The following is a 21,332-nucleotide window of genomic DNA, read 5'->3' as shown; positions in this document are numbered from 1 at the left end:
GGATATGCACCCTTCGTCTAGCTGATCGGATCGCTTAATTAGCACTGAGTGGGCCAGTGATAATAGACGAGAAATGAGCCTGCCTTGAAGAGATACATGGTGTTTTTTTTTTTTTTTTTTTTTTTTTTTTTAATAACCATTAAATCTTAATCTTATTAATCTTAGTAAGATACTTACCTGAAATAAGGTGACGGCATACCGATAAGATACAACCTCAGTCACACTTGATATTCTGTTGTTGACTTTGAGCGTAGAATCTATTTCTCAGCTGTGCCGCACACAGGGACGGATTATGGCGATGATGTGCCCTGGGCATGGATGTCTCAAAGGCCCCCTTCACCAATTTTTTGGACAACAGTGTTGCACCTGTATGCACAAGCACCGCAATAGGGCAGGCAAGCCAGGCATTTTAAGGGGGCCCCCGAGGGCTGATCATTTAAACAATCAGAAATGTTAATATAAAGACGCAGCAACATCTCTGCATCCCCCTTAGTGGGGCCCCTCTCTCGTTACGCTCGTTATGCTTTTACCTTTTTCAAACTGGTGCAGTGCTTACTCGCGGTAGGTAGAAAATGCATGATTTGATTTGTTAAACATGAAAAGGACTTATCCGTCTGGCATGGCAGCTCGCTCTAACTTTAACCTAGATAAATGCATATCCAAAGTGTTTGTGCGGAGTGTGCAGCGTGCACTGCATGGCAGGCGTCGGCGCAAACACTTGCATTTTCCTATCAACAGTGGAAACAATTTGAAATACTCAATCTTTTCTGGTCATATACAGAAAAGAATAATGCATCAGTCGCAAGTAGCTACTTTTATTTTTGTAAACTCACAATAACAAGAAAACGTTGTGCTTTTGTAAAATAAAATAAAACAAACAGGACGCGCTTTCATGGTCTCCGTGGCGTGAACTGAAACGCGTCTCAGTGAACTGAAACAGTGTATAGCCTCACAGACATGAATATTTCTATATAAAGCTTGAAATGTTCACTTTTAAACGAAAAAATTTGAATCGAAAGCAAATACCAGCTGATTAGGCTGATATGATATGAAAGGTGCGTTTCTCTCTAAAGGCGCATCCACTTTACAGCGGAGATATAGATATGTTTGCAGCCGACACTGATTTAGGAATATATATATTTTTATTATTAAACAATAAAAATGCCTAGTTTCTTTTTTTTTTTCAGACATATTATCATCAGCCTGCTTTTGCCAGTGCTTTGCGGCAAGATTTATGCATGCGCTTGAGCGCGGAATAGGCTATGCCTCCATGCACTCAGTATTTAAGCAGAAATTAATATTAACGTGAGATTAGTCGACTAACTGCTTGAATGACTACATGTCGACTAGAAAAATTCTAGTTTTGAAACTTGGTTGTTGTTTTAAACTCATTTTTGTTTTGGTTTTTGAGTAACCGTCTTCTACACGTGACTTTTATATTACGCAATGCTTTTCACTCGCCTCTAGATGTCCCTCTCAAAAATACATTAAAATTATTTATTTTATTTATTTATTATTTATTAGTTAATACTTTGCAACTGCAAAAAAATAAAATTACAATTAAAATAATTATTTGAAAAGAATAGACACAGTAAATTTGACAGGGCCCCCTGCTGGCCCAGTGCCCTGGGCAAGTGCCCAGTAGGCCCGTGCGTTAATCCGTGCCTGGCCGCACACACCTGACATTACTCTCGAGTTACTCTTGTATGAGTAAAGTTTTATTCATAGCCAAGAGATCACTGGCCATGGCAACCAAGGGAGTCCCTTGAATAGAAAAAATTGAATTGTATGGTCTAAACTTATAACTGTTAGTTCTACTGTGTTAAGCACGTTTTAGTCTGTGACATTTGACCTGAGCATCCTAGTCTGCCTTTGTGCATTTAATATCAACTACCTATAATGAAAATATTTCTATGACACATATCGGTGGATCAAGTAGATGCCAAGAAAATTTGTATTACCGCAATTGTACCATATTTATGGTAGTGAAGAATTTAAATATAAGTAGCCTATTAAAAGAGATATGAAAAATAAAACAGTAGAACAGTTGTAGAGAATGATCAGCACTGTAAATGTATCATTTACTTCCTATGTATTAAATACCCCTGCAACATATCCCACATAAGACCTACCTTTCATAACCATGTCTACTACGGAATGCGCATAGCATCCAATGACCACCTTGCTTTAAAGGTCAGCTTCTTCTTTATGATATGGACATATTTACATGTATCATTTTCTAATTTTTACAACCCTTTTTAAATTATAACTTTCCTGGCAGTCAGGAAATGATTTGGCTAAACATCTCCATAAAGCCCGAGCAATAACGAATCAGAGAAGGTGTAAAACAAGTTACTGCTCCTTTAAGATAGAAGCACTCTCACGTGTTGAGTGAGCATATGAGGAGCGCGGACTGTGAATATGCAGAAAGCCGATATAATAACTTAGTTGCTCTTAAGCTTTGAGCAACCCAGTTGTTAGTATTTTGCAACCACCCATGAGTGCGTGGGATCGACAACGCTAAAAATAGATTACCACTGCACTCGCTGAGAAATCAGTTACGTGAATCTTTGTTTAAACACTTGCTACAACCATTCAGCGAGCATCCAGCCCTACTTTTTAAAGCGTTACAGTGAGTATGTTGCGTTGCAGACTGCTGTACATGTATCGGCAATTTAAGAAAACTACCACTTCGCCACAGTCGCCATTTGATCTTTACCACTGATGAAGGGAGCAGAAGAGCAAGTTTATACTTACCTGAATGATTAATGGGGACATGTATGTTTAATATTGGGGACATGTAAACAGTGGCCGCTGGAAGCGCCTACCAGAAGCCGAAAGTGGAAATTGAACTTGAAAAACCCTGTGAGGAGGAGATCGACTCTCATAAGATTTAAAGCCGCCACGTCCTTGTTTCCTACACGTTTTCCTACACTCGCGCACAAGTTGCGCTGAGATCAAATCAACAATAAGACTGGTGTTGTTATGATTGGAATCGAAACGCGAGTGAGTGAACGCCGGTGTTGGTTTCTGCGAACTGAATTGGAGCGTCAGCATCTGCGAACTCAAACATGAGTAAGTACCGATCTTTTATACCACGAGTGTGATAATGTGATTGGATAGATGAAAGGTAAAGTGACGTAACAATTAAGTCTTCCCGGCAGAACTTTATGCTAAAGCTTTCATTTCAGTCTGTGGTGTAAAAAGGTTGCATTAGCAATTAAAGAAAAAACACTTCAATCATCATTTTTGGTTTGACTGTATATTAAAAATAGTGAATCAAAGTGTGAAGCCTCGATGAGCAGTTTTTTGGGTAAGGTGAGTGTAAGGAAAAGTTTGTCTTCCGCCTCTTTACATGGAGAGGTGAATTATGCATCGATTCACTCACTCACTCACTCACTCACTCACTCACTCACTCACTCACTCACAGGCGGATCTGTTTCACAGTGTCCGCCAGTTCGTTAGACTCTCACTGTCTCTGATCGTCCCCAGACTGAGTGCGTTATGATGGAGAACCGGTCCTGTGCGTGTGTCCTGGACTGCCGTCGGCTGAGCCACAGCGACGTCCCCCCCCCTTTCAGACACAGAGCCAACGGGGCAGTGGGCGCCCTGTGCAACAGTCCCAACTGCGTGCTGGAGGGCCCGGATCAGGCCCGGAGCGGGGCTGGAGCGGGACCGGATCAGAGCCGGAGCGGGGCCGGAGCGGGACCGGATCAGAGCCGGAGCGGGGCCGGAAAGGTGCTGGTCACAGGAGGAGCCGGATACTTCGGGTTCAGGCTGGGCCGGACTCTAGCCGGACAAGGCGCCACGGTCCTAATGCTGGATCTCCTCAAGCCGCCCTGGGATCTCCCAGATGGAGCCGTCTTCCAGCAGGTACGGGGAAACTGGAGACACTGGGTTGTGGAGGGGCTGTTGGGTAACAGAAGCAGGTGCAGTGCTCAAGCCTCCGGTTTCAGCACGCGCTTTCATGACTCGGATGTCTCGGAGAAACCGCTGGGCTACGGGAAGAGCCGTGAAAGTGAATCTGAAACTGCCATGATAATGTTTCAGCAGGTTTTGCTCGTGTTTTTTTATTTTTATTCTGGGTTCTCAACTGGAGGGTCTGTTCTTATACTGGGGAAAAAAGCAATGATCAATGTAACTGATAATTGCATTGTCATAGTTAGGATTTAAAAGTAAAGAGGGAGGAGAAAAAAATTCCAAATCCTTGTCAAAGGCTGTGCTAAAGACAAAGAAGTTAGACAGATGTGCGTGTCCTCGTCCTTGAAAATCATGAACAAATCTGTGCAAAAAGTGCCAATTATTCCAGCCAACCCAAAATGTGTTTTTGTACAGTGAAATATTGTCTCAAATATTGAAATAATTTAATTTCAAGCAAAACATAGACACCAAAATAGATTTTTTTTTGGTATTCAGTCCATGTCCCATTGATCATTTTGGGAACATTGTGGTTTCACATGGTAATATGAATAACTTTTTTACATGCTAATAACAACTTTCATGTTGAATTTGAAGGATATTTTTGTAACCAGGGGTTTTATTACTGCGTTGATGTCCAATTTAAACCTGGGCTCTGAAGCAAAACCAGTCGAGAACCAGTATGTTAGTGAAGAAATTTACATAATAGATGATGATGAAAAAAATAAAAAAAAATAATAGTATGTTACACCACAGATAGCAAGGTGATATTGTTATAATGTTGAGTTTTAATTCATGCAAACCATCATTTGGGTTGAGATTGACATTTCAATGTTTAAAGTATGTTGGATCATTATTGAAATGTTGGTGAAAGCCGACAGCTCTCATTAGACTGAACCATCGTCACTTTGTAATGTTAATTCAATGCGATTAGTGTTGACGCATCAGACTTTACACTGTTTCAAACGTTACTTGCTAGATGTTTCCATTAATCTAGAAATATTGTCTAAAAGTGATCAAAAGGTTATAGGCAAACTGTTGTGGTTCAGTGAGGTCAAATCAACTTATCCGAAACCCAAGTCAAGAATAATGTGAATATTCATTCCCAGTTTTGTTGTTCTAGACCAGTGGTTCTCAAACCTGTCCTGGCGTACCCCCAACACTGCACGTTTTCTTTCTCTCCCTAATCAAACACACCTGATTCAACCTGATTGAATCAGGTGTGTTTGATTAGGGAGAGAAAGAAAACGTGCAGTGTTGGGGGTACGCCAGGACAGGTTTGAGAACCACTGTTCTAGACTATACACAGCAAAAACTCCAGTGTTAAATTAACACTCCTGGGAGTGTATATGAGTCCACACTCAAGAGTGTAAAGTGTTAAAATATGAGTGTTAAATTAACACTCAAGAGTGTTAAAGTTAATGAGCTAATTAAATGATTAATTAAGTGATGATTGAGCATTATTGAAGACATCTGATGTTAACTAGCAGAATCACTGAAGGAGAAAATCTCAAATTGTAAGTTACCATTATGGTGATCATTGTTTGCTTTAGTTGGGCTCCTGACCCTTATATGTTTACTTTAAATTTTGCTTGTCTGCTGTTATTGATTTATAACAGTCAGATGAAGAAAGAAAAAAATTGATCTGATGGTGTTGGTTATATTATGACAATCATCATTTGAACTTGATCACTGAACTCATTAAGATCCTTATTTCTGACTTAAATTTATGTTGTTGATTACAGCATAACTGTGAGTCTGCATAAATATCCAGAATTTTAGATATAATACAAAGGATTTCTTAAAAGTTGTTTTGAAAAAAAAGACTATTTATTTTAGGCACACACAGACGTCAAGATTCAGTCTATGCATCTCAACAATGGTGACGGGCAGAATATTCAATTAGGGAAAAGTAAATTACATAGACAATTCAGATCATAATTTATTCATACCGCAATGTATGATGGGAGCCATTAATGAGTTGTGATTGGTGGCAGCCACTGCAACATGCTTTATTATTGTCACCATTGTTGAGATTCACAGGCTGATTATTGATGTCTGTGTTTCTAAATAAATTCATTTGAAAGTCTTTTGATCAGAACAATGTTTATTAAATATTTTTGATTATATGAAAAATACTGAAAATCATATGCTGTAAAATCACAGAGCTGTTGTAGTTAACTAGTTAAACCAAACTATCTCAAAAAGTTTAGTCAGTTTTTCAGATCACAACATGATTATGTCAAAACATAACCAACGCCATCAGATCACGTTTTTTCTTTGTTCATCTGACTGTTATAAATCAATAACAGCAGACAAGCAAAATATAAAGTAAACATAAAATGTTCAAGAGCCCAACTAAAGCAAACACCGATCACCATAATGGTAACTTACAATTTGTGATTTTTCTCCTTCAGTGATTCTGCTTGCTAACATCAGGTGTGTTCAATAATGCTCAATCATCACTAAATTAATCACTTAATTATCTCATTAACTTTAACACTCTTGAGTGTTAATTTAACACTCATATTTTAACACTTTACACTCTTGAGTGTGGACTCATATACACTCCCAGGAGTGTTAATTTAACACTGGAGTTTTTGCTGTGTAGTTTCTTATAGTAAGTGTTATGGATTGAACAAAAATTAAATAATGGGAGAGAAAACTGTAATGAATGATTTTCTTTTGTCCATCACTGTGATTGAAGGGCATTATGATTCAGTACATCTGTGTGTGTCTTACTTCCAGATTGATATCCGGGATTACGATGCCCTGTATAAGATCTGTGCGGGAGTGGACGTCATATTCCACACCGCTTCCTACGGGATGTCAGGTCCTGAACAGGTCAGTGTGTGTAACATGCATCTAATGAGAGCTCGCTCTGTATCAGAATCCACTAAAACACTGAGACTGATGCATGCAAATATTACTTGAGTCCTTATTTTGCATTGAATTACAGTATATTAATATTTACATGTAGAACATTTGGTAACACTTCAGTTTAGGGTTCAATTCTTGCTATTAACTATATGCTTATTATCATGCATATTACTAGGATATTGGCTGTTTATTAGTACTTATAATTAATGCCTAATTCTGCATGATCATCTTCTACATTCCTTAATCTGAACCAATACCTAAACTTAACAACTACCTACTAACTATTAAAAAGCATAAGGAGTTTATTGAGGAAAAAGCCATAGATAATAGTTTGTTAAAAGTGATAATTGAAAGCGAGTGTGACCGAACATTTTAATGTGCATAAAACATGCCATATCACATCTTTTTTTTTTTTATTATATTCTTTTATAGGATGGATTGTAATAGCTTTAAAGTGAAAAAAGTGTAAAGTTGACATGTGCTGACATGTTGTTTGCTATAATATCTTTATTATTTATCATTTTCTACCTTCCCCAGTGTATGCGATCGAAAACACTTTTCATAAAAATCATATTTTCTATCAGTTTTACAGTTGTGAACAAGTTATTTTTATAACATAGAGTCACAGTGCTGTCATTACCATCATGCCAAGCATTTTAATCCATCAGCATTTTATCATTTAGTTATAATAGAAAAGACAAATGACAAAAAAAGTGACAATTTGAAGATCAGAAGTCATTCATTTCAAAATGTTGAGTGTCATTGTGTGGATCCATAACATGTAAGCTCTATCTTAACATAAAAAGAATGTAAAGTAAAGAAAAAAAAGTTTGTTAATGACACAATTTTAAAATTAATGCATAGTTGTTATTACCCATAATTAGATATATTATGATGTGATAAATGCTTTAAGTTTCATTTTTCAATTTAACATGACTATTATTGTTTCATTATAATATCTGAGTGTTTAGGGAGTGATGTCATGACGTACTGAAGTGAAATGCGCTGGTCATGTATTTTCTTGTTCTGCAGCTGAAGAGAAAGCAGATTGAATCAGTCAATGTTGGCGGCACGAACAATGTCATAAACGGTGAACTTTCACCATTTGTATAATTTGGTACTGTAACTATTAGGCCTGTTATTCAGATAAATGTTTCTCTCTAGAGCTTGTATTCTAATGGTATTAGAAATATTTCCCATTGAGTTCATTTCAGATTTCATATTCAAAGGCTAAATAGAGTTGTACATTTATTGAGCTGTCCATGTAGGCATTATACAGAATGTGCTCTAGATTATAAGATCTTCTAAGATACCTTCTTTTGACCAGATTCACAGGCAACATCACATGTAGGGAGGCAATATTTGAAGGATTTGCGACAAGCTTCGCTAAAGAAATATTTAAAGGATTAGTTCACATCAGAATAAAACATTTCGGATAATTTGCTCACCCCCACATCATCCAAGATATTCATGTCTTTCTAACTTCAGTCTAAAATAAATTAAGGTTTTTGAGGGAAACATTCCAGGATTTTTCTCCATATAGTGGACTTCAATGGGGTCCAACATGTTGAAGGTCCAAATGTCAGTTTCAGTGCAGCTTCAAAGTCTCTACACAATCCCAGCCGAGGAATAAGGGTCTTATCTAGCCAAACCATCGGCCATTTTCAAAAAAAATAAACATTACTTACTTTTTAACCACAAATGCTTGTCTATCACTAGCTTTACGCAATCATGTTGAAAGGTCACGCCTGTTCCGGTTCAAAAATGCAGGGAAGGGTGAAAAACTCCATCTCGTTTTCTCCTCCAACTTCAAAATCGTCCAACATCGTTGTTTTAACTTTTATTTATTTAACTTTTTTTTTTGTAAAGGGTGATTTTCAGTACTTCCGCCTTCCGCCAGTACTTGACGTGAGACCTCTCAAGACGAGCATTTGTGGTTAAAAAGTATATAAATGTTTATTTTTTTTAGAAAATGACTGATGGTTTGGCTAGATAAGACCTTTATTCCTCTGATGGGATCATGTAGAGCTTTTGAAGCTGCACTGAAACTGCAATTTGGACCTTCAAACTGTTGGACCCCATTGAAGTCCACTATATGGAGAAAAATCCTGAAATTAATTTCTTTTCGACTGAAGAAAGAAAGACATGAACATCTTGGATGACGTGGAGGTGAGTAAATTATCAGGAATTTTTAATACTGAAGTGAACTAATCCTTTAACACAGAATAAGAAGTTTGATGTCATTTAAAGTCTGCTATAAGTATGTGGTTCTGGTTGGTGTGTTGTAGTCTGTACGGAGCGGGGCATCCCGAGACTCGTCTACACCAGCACAGTGAATGTGGCGTTTGCTGGCAGACCCATCGAGGATGGAGATGAAGACTCAGTTCCCTGCGTGCCGCTGGACATGGTGAGATGCTCACTGACTGTGCTCTGATTTGTCTTGCATTTAGACCGTTTCTGAAGTACACATGTTGGTTTATTCAACTTTGAGACTTGAACACCAGCCCTGTTCTAAAGCCGGCCCGGCTGCAGCTTTAAGCTGCAAGGAGCAGATTTTGAAAGGGTGATTGGGTGGCTAGGCTCCTGATTTGGTGGCCAGGCTTCTGATTGGGTGGGTCAAGCTTCTGATTGGGTGGCTAGGCTCTTGATTGGGTGGACAGGCTTCTGATTGGTTGGGCCAGGCTCCTGATTGGGTGGCCAGGCTTCTGATTGGGTGGCTAGGCTCCTGATTGAGTGGGCCAGGCTTCTGATTGGGTGGCCAGGCTTCCAATTGGGTGGCTAGGCTCCTGATTTGGTGACCAGGCTTCTGATTGGGTGGGTCAAGCTACTGATTTGGTGGCCAGGCTCCTGATTGGGTGGTCAAGCTTCTGATTGTGTGGTCAAGCTCCTGATTGGGTGTCCAGGCTTCTGATTGGTTGGGTCAAGCTTCTGATTGGGTGGTCAATCTCCTGATTTGGCGGCCAGGCTTCTGATTGCACCCAAGCCCGAACCCCCGCCATTCAAAAGTCTTTTTTTGCTAAACACAATATTGCCTACTTTAAACTTAAATATTAAATCTTATTACTTCAGCTAATTACTTACCCTTGCTCAAGAGAAAAGTTTTCAAAATCAACATCTGACCTAGGAGAAACTGTGATCTCTTACAGCACAATCAGTTTTGGTAACACTTTACAATACATGTGCACTAATATGCATTATAGGGATAGTTCACCCAAAAATGAAAAAATTAGCCCATGATTTATTCACCTTGAAACCATCCTAGGTGTAAATGACATTCTTCTTTCAGACGAATACAATCAGAGTTATACCAAAAACGTCCTGGTTCTTCCAAGCTTTATAATGGCAGTGAATGGGTAGATTTTAAAAATGATTAATAAAGGCCTTCTGAAGTGAAGCGATGCATTAGTGTAAGAAAAAATCCATATTTAAAACTTTATCGACTAAAAAAAACTAGATTCAGGCAGATGTCTGACTTATGCCAAAAGAGTAACACTTGACGATGTATGACGTAGGATGTAGGAGTAGCGTAAGCTTTGACGCCTCTCGCAGTTCAATCAAACAGGGCTGGGCAACTGCGTTCGTCATTACGTTGTGCGTCAAGTTCAAGCGTTAGTCTTTCGCCGTAAAATCGATGCGTACGGCCGTCAGCAAACACTGATCACCATAATGGTGATGTGAAACCAAACATTCCATAAAACATTAACATCTAAACTTCTGTTTATTCTCAATAAGAACTTTAGTAGATGTATGACAGAAATAAAGTCAAACTGGTTAGTAATAAGTGCAATAATGTGTAATGGCTGGAAGTCAGTAGTTTTTCTTGTTTCTCTTTTTTCTGTTCTTGTTTCTCTTTCCTTCGCTGATTGTGCTTATTAACATCAGGTATCACCACTAATGCCCAATCATCACTTAATTAATCACTTAATTATGGGGTATTTTATTATGGGATAAGCACTAAACTGCTTCAGTGTTCATTTTAACACCCTAAGTTGGACACATATTTACACTGAGGGGTGTTAATTTAACACTGGGGATTTTGCGGTGCTTGAACGCAAATGCAAATCAGATTTTTAATTTAGTCGGGATTCTTTTCACCGCTCAAAACGTTGGAGTTGTCGACTCAAGGACGCAGCTCATGTCTACACCGGTGATTTGCGGCACATCACAAAAAAGACAACAACCCATTATAATCAGTGATGCTATCTACTGTACACTGGATGTACTGATCTGTTACGTTACTGACCACTGTGATCACAGGCATGAGAAGTGGATGACTTTCACTAGGGATTAGTGTGTCATGGTGAAGCTCGACTCGTGCTCTTCTCCTGTGTGCTCCGGTTCACTGTCCAGAAGAACAGTAGACTGAAGTTAAGGAAGGTTAATGGAATCAAATTAGTCCATCCGACACCTCACTCAAGTGAGGTGCTACACAAGTCACCCGCTTTTGTCTGCCCAAACGTCATACATGAATACATAACATCTGATGAATCATACAACGGTACAGCTTACAAACTCGGAGGTTGACTAATGTGTGATGACTTTCACTAATGGCTGAAACAAGCTATCTATTTATTAGTTGGTGTGTTTAAGATAAATTATTTCTATGGAATTAGAATTAGAAAATATAACATTATGTTCATCATAATTTTTACCATGCCTGGGCTACAAATTGTGACCATATTGATAGCTTTTATATAGTATATTGCGGTTTATAATATGTTGTGGTCAAATATTTAAAAAAAGAATTCAAATTTATCAAATTAATTGAACACTTTGTAGTCTGAGCATTTTTATTTGAGAATTGACATCCTATATTTAATTTGAGGACTACTATCCCATGACTAAGTCATTGTACAGTTTACAAATGATCATCAAGTCTTGTCATTTATTTAAATGTAAATTTTATTTTCGTTCTCTCTTGAAGCACATAGACCATTACTCCAGGACTCCAGTACCATAGTAAATATCAAAGTACCATAGAATTGCCATCTATAGCCATTATTATACTATGGTACAACCACAGAACTCTTTTGATAATGTTATATATCTCTCTAGCGGCACATGATGGCAGTACTGACAACGTAAAAAAATCTCATATTGACTGATTGCTCACTAGTCAAAACTGGATATTTGGTTAAATAATAAAATCTTGTTTAGATTATATGTAGGCATCTTTTAATTTATTTGTGAATATGAAAAAAAAAACAGGTCATGGTTAAACTGCTTATAATACTGAGGTATTCCTGTGATAGGTGGTGGTCTTCTACAGACGTGTGTCCTACGCCCCTCTGGTATCTACGGTCCTGAAGAGAGAAGACATTTACACAGGGTGATGGTGAGACCCCTCTCTCTCTCTCACACACACACACACACACACACACACACACACCCAGACAGTTGTACAGGCTCAGCTGTGCCAGTGTTGCCCAGAGCTGTCCAATATTAATGAAGTCTGTGAGAAGCTCCTGTTACAGCATGTGCTTGTGCTGTATCTACTGTACATACAGACACATCTGTCTGTGCTTCCTCATGTAATCTCTTGTATTCTACTCACCCGATCAGTTTTAAAGGTGGGGTAAGCTATATTTCAAAAACGCTGTTGGACATATGAAATCAAACCAAACTTCTTCATTGCTCCGCCTCCTAATCTCATCCTCCAATCCTAAGTGCCCTGCTCCGAGTCGGCCTCGAACCCCAATCTTGTTTTTGCTTGGAGGATATCGGGGCCTTTAGAGGGTGTTGTTAGCTCTGTGAAGATCTGTTGAATGCAGAAACATGGTTTTATGATTCTCTTCTCAGGTGAATGTGGAGCGGAGGTTGTTCAGCTTCTGTTTTGGAGACCCTAATGCCAAGATGAACTGGGTGCACGTGGATAATTTGGTGACGGCTCATGTTTTAGCAGCAGAAGCACTCACTGCGGAGAAAGCCTTTCTGGCGGTATGTGTGGCATGATATTTTTATTGCGATCATTAGTATTGAACCCAAATTATGCATAATGTATTTGTTTATTTGTGTAATTTGTTTTTTAGAGTGGACAGGCCTACTTTATCAATGATGGGGAGTCTGTCAATGTCTTTGAATGGTTGACACCTTTGGTATGTAGCAATCAATCCAAGTACAGCCAAACCAAAATGTATTCAGACACCGTCAACATTTCTCACATTATCACAGTTTATTCACTATAAGTGGTAATAAAATATGCCAAGAACTCAGAATTATCAGATCAGTTGATATTTCACTGGTTTTGTCCGTCCTTCTCCCATATGGAAAAGGTTTGCTAAAAACTCCTGTGATTCTTATATGTTCCAACAGAATATTGTAAGGGACATATCTGCTGGAAAAACCACATATATAAATTGTATAATATTAGTGTATTTTTATTCATATTATGTCATATATGTCCTACATACAACTGAAGCCATATAGATTTTCATGATGTAAAAACATAGGAAAATAATGCTAATTTAATATGAATGTCCAGGCTGGACGTGTATAAAACACAGTGCAGTTTACCAATCAGTATAAGGCTGTACTTCACTCATGCTTGTTCTTATCTTGTCCTAAGTCAAGCCCTATGCCTCTAGTCAATCATGGTTACTGTATATACTGTATAATCAGCCTTAGATGAAACACAACATTTAAACTACACACACAAGCACACATTTATTAGAGTGTGTTCTACAAGATACAGTTTCATATTTCACATATAAATAGTTTTCATTTTAAATCCTGCATCACCAGATTTCATTTTCATTTGTAAAAATTTCTCTAAACATTATCACAGTACTATGGTATACAACATGCAGTTCTATTCTTAACATATAACTTTCCTAAATGTCGAAGTGATTCTTATGGGTAAAATAAAAAATAAATTCTAAAAAAAATAATTCAGTGGCTTAGTAAATATCACAGCAATAATTATAAAGTTAATTATTGCTGTGATATTTACTAATAAAATCTCTGAATATCATTTACTTGATAGTTTGAGTTGAACATACCGAAATAGGCTAATTGACTAAAACTCCAACAATTAATTTTGTCTGAAATTTACAGTTATATTTAAGTTTGAAGTTTTTCACTAAAATAATTTAGTATTCGACTAACCAATTCTTTATTTAAAATACACTGAGCTAATATATTTGTGAAATTTCCATCACCATATTTGAGAATGGATAATTAAAATGATCTGTTTCAAGAACCACAAATATTACTTAAATAAAATCAATATTATTAATATTTAACACGCATAAGAAATGTACGGAAGCGTATTGCATTCACTAGAGAAAAAAAAATGACTCTGTTTTTCTGAATTAACGACTTAATTATCTCAGAATTACGAGATAATTTTTCATGAAAAAAAAGTTTTTGCTCTGTTTTTCTGAATTAACGAGTTAATTATCTCAGAATGACGAGATAATTTTTCATGAAAATTTTTTTTGCTCTGTTTTTCTGAATTAACGAGTTAATTATCTCAGAATTATGAGATACGTTTTTCTTGGAAAATTTTTTTTCACTGTTTTTATGAATTAATGAGTTAATTATCTCAGAATTATGAGATAATTTTTCATAAAAAAAAATATATTTTGTTCTGTTTTTCTGAATTAATGAGATCCCTCAAAATCCTGCCAGGAGCTCTATTTTAGCTGGATTGCATGGAAGTAAACATGTCCCAGCTTTCAAGTTTAATCCGGTTTTATTTTACTTTGGGTTTGAGACATTGGGAGATACTGCTGTCTTTAAGTAATATAAATGGTATTGTTATTAGTCCGTCAACTTTGCGCAGACACCTCAAGACTTTGCGCCTGTTCAGACGAAAAGAACATTCTGATCTGCTTGACGTTGCTGTGTTTCTCCAGGATCAGTTAAACCGATATGGTATGCTTCACGGATATAAGATGATGCATCTGAAATGCATTCAGGCTGGCTACGTGGTGACACAAGAGACAATCAGGCAATTGTTGAAAATACTGGATCCCCATGGAGTGCACCTTAGGCGCCGGAATCGTCTTCGGCGACGTTTGTATCATAATCCAGGCCCGAACTTTTTATGGCATGTTGATTCATATGATAAACTTAAACCATATGGGATCTGCATCAATGGTGCAATCGACGGGTTTTCACGAATGATGATATGGCTACATGCATACTCTACAAGTAGTGATCCCAAGGTAATCGCTGGATACTTTATTGATGCGGTGTTATCAAGGAATGGGACAGCCACCCGAATTCGCTCAGACTTGGGGACAGAGAACTGTTACATGGAACAGATGCAGAAGTTCTTGAGACATGATCATACGGACGATTCTTCGAGAAATTGCTATTTGTATGGCTCAAGCAATCATAACCAACGGATAGAGCATTGGTGGGGATTTTTGAGGAAGCAGCATGCACAGTTCTGGATCAACCTATTTCAAGATCTAAAAGATTCTGACGACTTCTCCGGTGACTTCCTTGACAAAAGTCTAATACAGTTCACATGTCTTGAAATAATAGAGGTAAGAAATGTGCTTTAGACATGTAAATTGTGATATGTTATTCAGCTATAGATTTTGTCAATACACCAAAATGTTGTGACATGCAGCATAATTATCTCATTTCATAGGTCTAACAACTGTTCCATAACAGAAGCAAATGGGCGATAACCATTAGTTATTTAATTAGATTATTAAATTTATTTGTAGATCACAATTTTTCCTACATATTTTACTTTTTAAGAGATAAGTGGACCTCAGTATAAGTAGTTAGAATTAGCAGCAGCCTAGAGTAAATGCTTTTTCTGTGTCCATATTTGACTAATAATAATGCCAAAAATTGCACTTCAAATGAACATTTCTGAGAAAAATGTTTAATCTTTAATAGTCTTTAATAATGAATATATGTCCAAATTCAAACCTTAATACATGCAAGTAATTATGACTGAAAACATCCAGCAACTAGGGAATACACAGCCATGGATATATGTTTATATATATAGGGCTATACAGCCATCTACTGGTTACACAACAGTATTACAGATGATAAATGCTTCATGACTCCCGAGGTAAATATTTAGGCTAGTACTGTAAAATCCCTTAAAACATTTATATAATTTGTTTGGAATAAATATTTTAAGTCTGCAACTTGTTACTGTATGTGGGAGTTCAAAGCAGTTTGTATTGTTAGATTATAATACATTTCCTCTCTCATTTTCCAGGGAGTGGAGCAACTTTTCCATAAACACAATTCTGATGCTGACACAGAGGATAACCCGGGGGACAATTCTTGTGTCACAGTTGATGTGTACATCAAGACATTTAAAGGAATATAAATAATAATAGAAGTTGGTAAATAAACAATATACATGTAAAAAGTATAAATATAGACAATAAAATATGAAGGAGAATTATAAAGGACTATGGATATGCAGCCTACAAGATTTACAAGATTTACAGTACTAGTAAATAAATAGAAGCAGAACTGCAGCAAACTATATTGCACACTGAATATTAAAACAGAGAATATTGCACATAATGTGAAGTATTGCACTACAGGGTCCAGTTTAATAACAAATGGTCCATGTGTCAGACACTTTAATATCTTGAGGCCATGAGTTACTATCTTGAGGCCACGAGTTACTATCTTGAGGCCACGAGTTACTATCTTGAGGCCAAGAGTTACTATCTTGAGGCCACGAGTTACTATCTTGAGGCCACGAGTTACTATCTTGAGGCCACGAGTTACTATCTTGAGGCCACGAGTTACTATCTTGAGGCCACGGGTTACTATCTTGAGGCCACGGGTTACTATCTTGAGGCCACGAAATAGTTATAATTCATTTTTTTGACAAAGTGGGACTGGGGGGCTCCGTAAATATATGTTCAACTTTATTGAAAATATTTATATAAAGTATATTCAACATTGTTACTGATTTTTCTGCTAAGCAGTCAGTTTGAGAAACATGTCATTGGTTAAAGGGATAGTTCACCCAAAAATTTAAATTAGCCCATGATTTACTCACCCTGAAACCATCCTAGGTGTATATGACATTCTTATTTGAGATGAACACAATCAGAGTTATATAAAAAAAAAATGCCCTGGCTCTTCCAAGCTTTATAATGGGAGTGATTGGGTATATTTTTTTGGAAGTCCATCAAAGTGCATCAATCCGTGATAAAATTGCTCGAAAATGTACTCTTTTGGCATAAGTCGACTAGCGTACGGCCGTCTACCGGAAGCTAGTTATTTTAGTTTGCTAAAGTTTTAAATATGGATATTTTTCTTACACGAACGCATCGCTTGACTTCAGAAGGCCTTTATTAACCCGCCAGAGCCGTGTGGATCACTTTAATCATGGATGGATGCGCTTTGATGGACTGCCAAAAGAATATACCCATACACTCTCATTATAAAGCCCGGAAGAGCCAGGACATTTTTTAATATAACTCCAATAGTATTCGTCTGAAATAAGAATGTCATATACACCGATAGCCTCATGGTGAGTAAATCATGGGCTAATTTTCATTTTTGGTTGAACTATCCCTTTAAACTTTAAAGGCTACCCATGTAGCAATCCATGAACAAGATTATGCAACAGAATATCAATAATAACAATATAATATAGCTGCGAGCAGCAATTATCGGGGTTCAAGTTATTTAAGGCCTTTAAGCACATGCATAAAAAGATAATGTTTTATTTAGCAAGCCTGTTACCACCTCAATCATAGATGGAAATGACAATTTACAGCCAATACAGTAAATTTAACATAGAAAATATATAGATTTAAAGTTTTTTTTAACAGTTAATGATAAATCATTGGCCCATGGCAGACACGTTTTTTGAGATACGTCAATGTACGCATAGACAATCGTGGAGACTCGGACAAAGGCATGGCATGCCAATTTACAAGTCAATCGGACTAACGGTTGCAAAGGTATGACCATTTTCATGTCTTTTCTATTTTATAGCGCCAACAAGTGGCCAATCGCCAAATTTTTTTTTACCGTGACCTTAAGTGGAACTCTTACATATGTGTGCCAAGTTTGGTGAAAATCTTTCATTTCCTTTTTGAGTTACAGCCATTTTGGTAAAAGAGGCTCCTCCCACTTCAAACATTTTTACACTCGTTTATCTTAACAACCATGAATCGAAAATTTCTACTTCTATTTTTTTTTTTTTTTTGATAATTATTGCTAGTCAGACTCCAGAGAATCTTTCTGCACATTTTTTAAACACATCATACACAATAAAATAACATAAATAAAAACAAAGCTATGACATCATGTAAACACATGATAAAAAAATAAAATAAAATCAGCATGAATTTCAACAATGGTGGCAATAAAAAAGACCATTCGGCCATAGACAGTAAAAGAAATGGACACAGCGACCCCATTGGATTCAACGGAGACAAGTGAAGTCAATTAGAAGCACTAACTTCCTGATGGCTGAGCGTACTGCGCAGACTCAAACTGAGCTTGACGACGTAGATGTGACGTGAGCAACCCGTCTGTCTTCTAGTAGCTGTGCCAAGCGAAATCTGAATCATTCCCTTCCGAAACTTGCAGAGACGGAGAGTGTGAGTAGGAGGTGTCCATGAGCTAGGAGCAGGAGAAACTTTGGCTATGTATTCTGATTAATTATTTTCTCATTTTGCCTCCACGTCCCCTCCATTGCCCGCAAGCTTCTCCTCCTGTCCATAGGGTAATCTCTCTACTGTGCGACAGAGAGTCGCGTGGTTATGACGCAATCGTTAGCCTATTTTTACAAAAACTGCTTCTACGGGGCCATAACGTAAGATACAAGGTAATGGAGTCTTTTATACATTTTCGTGTTTCTTTAGAAATAAATAATAGACAAATGGAGTGTAGCACACTTGAAGGAATAAACAAGCGTGTGATTTTGGTTGGGTTCTTTTATTCAGCCAGCGTCATTCGCAACAGCTCCGTACCACACAGTACAACATAACTCAATACTCCTCGTCTCGTTAAACCTCGCGTGAACTAACTTTCCTTTTCTCTTCTAGGTTTTCTCCGGGGGTTTTCCTCTGGCTTACTGCCACCAACTGGACACCCATCACATAGCTGTATACTACAAATTGACATGCATGTACTGAATAATTAAATAACCATTATTAATAAAATAACTGAAATGACAAAAACTATTACATGGGGTCTAGCTTTTAACTCACAATTTCTTATAACAATTATACTATTCTATCAATGTATATTCTAGATTTCCCCACATTCTCCCCTACAAAACAGAATGTAGTCCCGACATTCTCAGAATAAATTACTGGTTATCTACCCGTAGATCATTTCATTGATAGGAGTCAGTGATACAACAGTTTTAGTACTCGTGCTATACTGTCACACGACACACAACATGTATCTCCTTTTCCATGCAGTGTGTTTGTAGCAGACATCATTGTGCACCATGATCTTCTACCACCATCGCTGTTTATCATCAGGAATCTGTACTTTCACTGAAGGAATCTAACCTTGCACCATTGAAACAATTTACTTTATGTTTTCTTCTGGAATGTTACGGTAACTATTTTCTCTTTAAAACAAAAATATGAACTCAATCTTATTCTGGTCTTAATTTAACTTCTTAACATTTTAACTAGAACTAATTACTGTGATTTAATTCAGCAGTTTACCCATCTACGATACTAGGCTGACCTAGAGTATGGTAAGTAAACAATTTTTTTTGTTTTCTGTTTCTCAAAGGATATACTCTTTTGCAGGCAGGTTGTGAAGGAGTCTCCCCGTCACTCTCTTCAGGATCATCAGTTTCTACAGCATCTTCTCTGGATGATGACACATCATCTTCTCCCCGTCCTGCTCCTTGTTCATGTTCAATCTCTGGTTCTGCATCGTTCAGCATCACTGTGTCTTCTGAATGAGGTTCTGGAGGTTCTCTGACGCTCTCCTTTTTGACTGGCACTCCAACCAGGCATTTCCAATCATCCTCACCATCTGAACTGTCACAGAATGTTTGATTTTGCTGTGTCGATGTTTTTTCAGTCTTGGCTTTTTTCTTGTTTTCTTTTTCAGGTCTTCCAGGTAAACATTCTCTCTCTGCAGGTAAGTAGTCACACGGTAACAATAGGTTCCTGTGTAGTATTCTTGTTTTCCCTTTGCCTTGTTCAGGTCGAACTTCATATACCGGACTATCCTGGTACTTCCTCTCGGTGACAACATAAACTTGTTCTTCCCAAAATGATCGAAGCTTCCCAGGTCCACCTTTTTCCTTGAAGTTCCGAACAAGTACTCTGTTCCCAGGGATCAGTTCAGCACCGTGTATTTTCTTATCGTACAAAGCTTTACCTCTTTCCTTCTCTTTGTGTGACACTCTTGAGGCTAACTTGTAAGCTTCTGTCATTCTCTTTCTCCATTCCTCAGCATAGTCATGGTAAGATGAGCTTTGGTTCTTTGCTGGTACACCGAACATGATATCAATGGGCAGTCTGGGAGTACGGCCGAACATGAGATAATAGGGAGCAAACCCTGTTGCCTCACTTTTCGTACAGTTGTATGCATTCACAACTTTTGCAAGTGACGTCTTCCAGTCGGCTTTGGCAGTTTCTGGTAAGGTCCTCAGCATTGCTAGCACAGTTCGATTAAACCGCTCAACTTGACCGTTGCCCTGCGGGTGATACGGTGTTGTGTGGGAGCCTTGCACGCCACTGTACTCTTGCAGCTTTGAAAACAGCTTGTTATCAAACTCCCTGCCTTGGTCGTGATGCAGTTTTGTCGGGAACCCAAACTTCAAAACAAAGTCCCCGAACACCTTCTCAGCCGCTGTCTTGGCGCTCTTGTTTCTGCATGCATACGCCTGTGCGAATCGTGTAAAGTGGTCCATCACAACTAAAATGTATTCATAACCTCCCTTACTCTTCTCTAGGTGCAGAAAATCAATAGAGACCAGCTCAAATGGGTAAGTGGTGGTGATGTTTACCAGAGGAGCTCGGGTCAGTTTGTTTGGACGCTTGCTTCTCAAGCAACTACAAACACGTGTGACATAGTGTTCCACTTCCTTTTGCATGTGGGGCCAATAAAACCGATCTCTGATTAAGTTCAGCACCCTTTCTGCTCCCAGGTGGCCCATGTCTTGATGCAACTCCTTATAAACGAGCTCATGGTATGTCCTAGGCAATACCAACTGATGACGAGTTGCTGTTTTCCGAAACAAGAGACCATGTTCATCCAGGTATAACTTTGCTCTTTCCCTCATCAGTCCCCGAACCACTCTACCCTGACTTCTGTTCACAGGCCGCGATTTCATTTTTAGGTATGTAACAGCTTCTCTGATTTCAGGGTCTTCCTCTTGGGCTTTTCTCAGTACCTCCTTGGGGATCTCTGCAACTGAAGTGAACAGCTCCTCCTCCTGTTCTCCCGACAAAGCAGTTTCAATTGTAAGTGGACACAACCACGGCCCTCTGTCCTGACTCTGTACTACCGCTGACTGAGATAAGCTGACCATGACTTCAGGGTGCACTTCTTCTGAACAGGTTTTCATGTACTGTTCCATATGCAGCGGCATACGCGACAAG

General features: G+C 38.1%; 1 protein-coding gene across 1 annotated transcript; it reads left to right on the top strand.

The window, feature by feature from the left end:
• Positions 1-3,504: 3,504 nt before the first annotated feature.
• Positions 3,505-19,263, top strand: LOC311298779 (putative short-chain dehydrogenase/reductase family 42E member 2; the record flags this gene model as incomplete). Its single annotated transcript, XM_084422013.1, has 11 exons — positions 3,505-3,873; positions 6,667-6,762; positions 7,831-7,888; positions 9,087-9,205; positions 11,723-11,749; positions 11,956-11,962; positions 12,051-12,133; positions 12,598-12,735; positions 12,828-12,893; positions 14,655-14,749; positions 19,182-19,263. 11 exons carry the CDS (start codon positions 3,505-3,507, stop codon positions 19,261-19,263), a joined length of 1,140 nt encoding a protein of 379 aa, XP_084278139.1.
• Between the last annotated feature and the right edge of the window lie 2,069 nt (positions 19,264-21,332).

Source organism: Rutilus rutilus, assembly GCF_951802725.1.
Source record: "Rutilus rutilus genome assembly, chromosome: 1".
Taxonomy (NCBI): Eukaryota; Metazoa; Chordata; class Actinopteri; order Cypriniformes; family Leuciscidae; genus Rutilus; species Rutilus rutilus.
The sequence above is the reverse complement of the archived record's forward strand: the minus strand, read 5'-3'. Positions and strand labels throughout refer to the sequence as shown.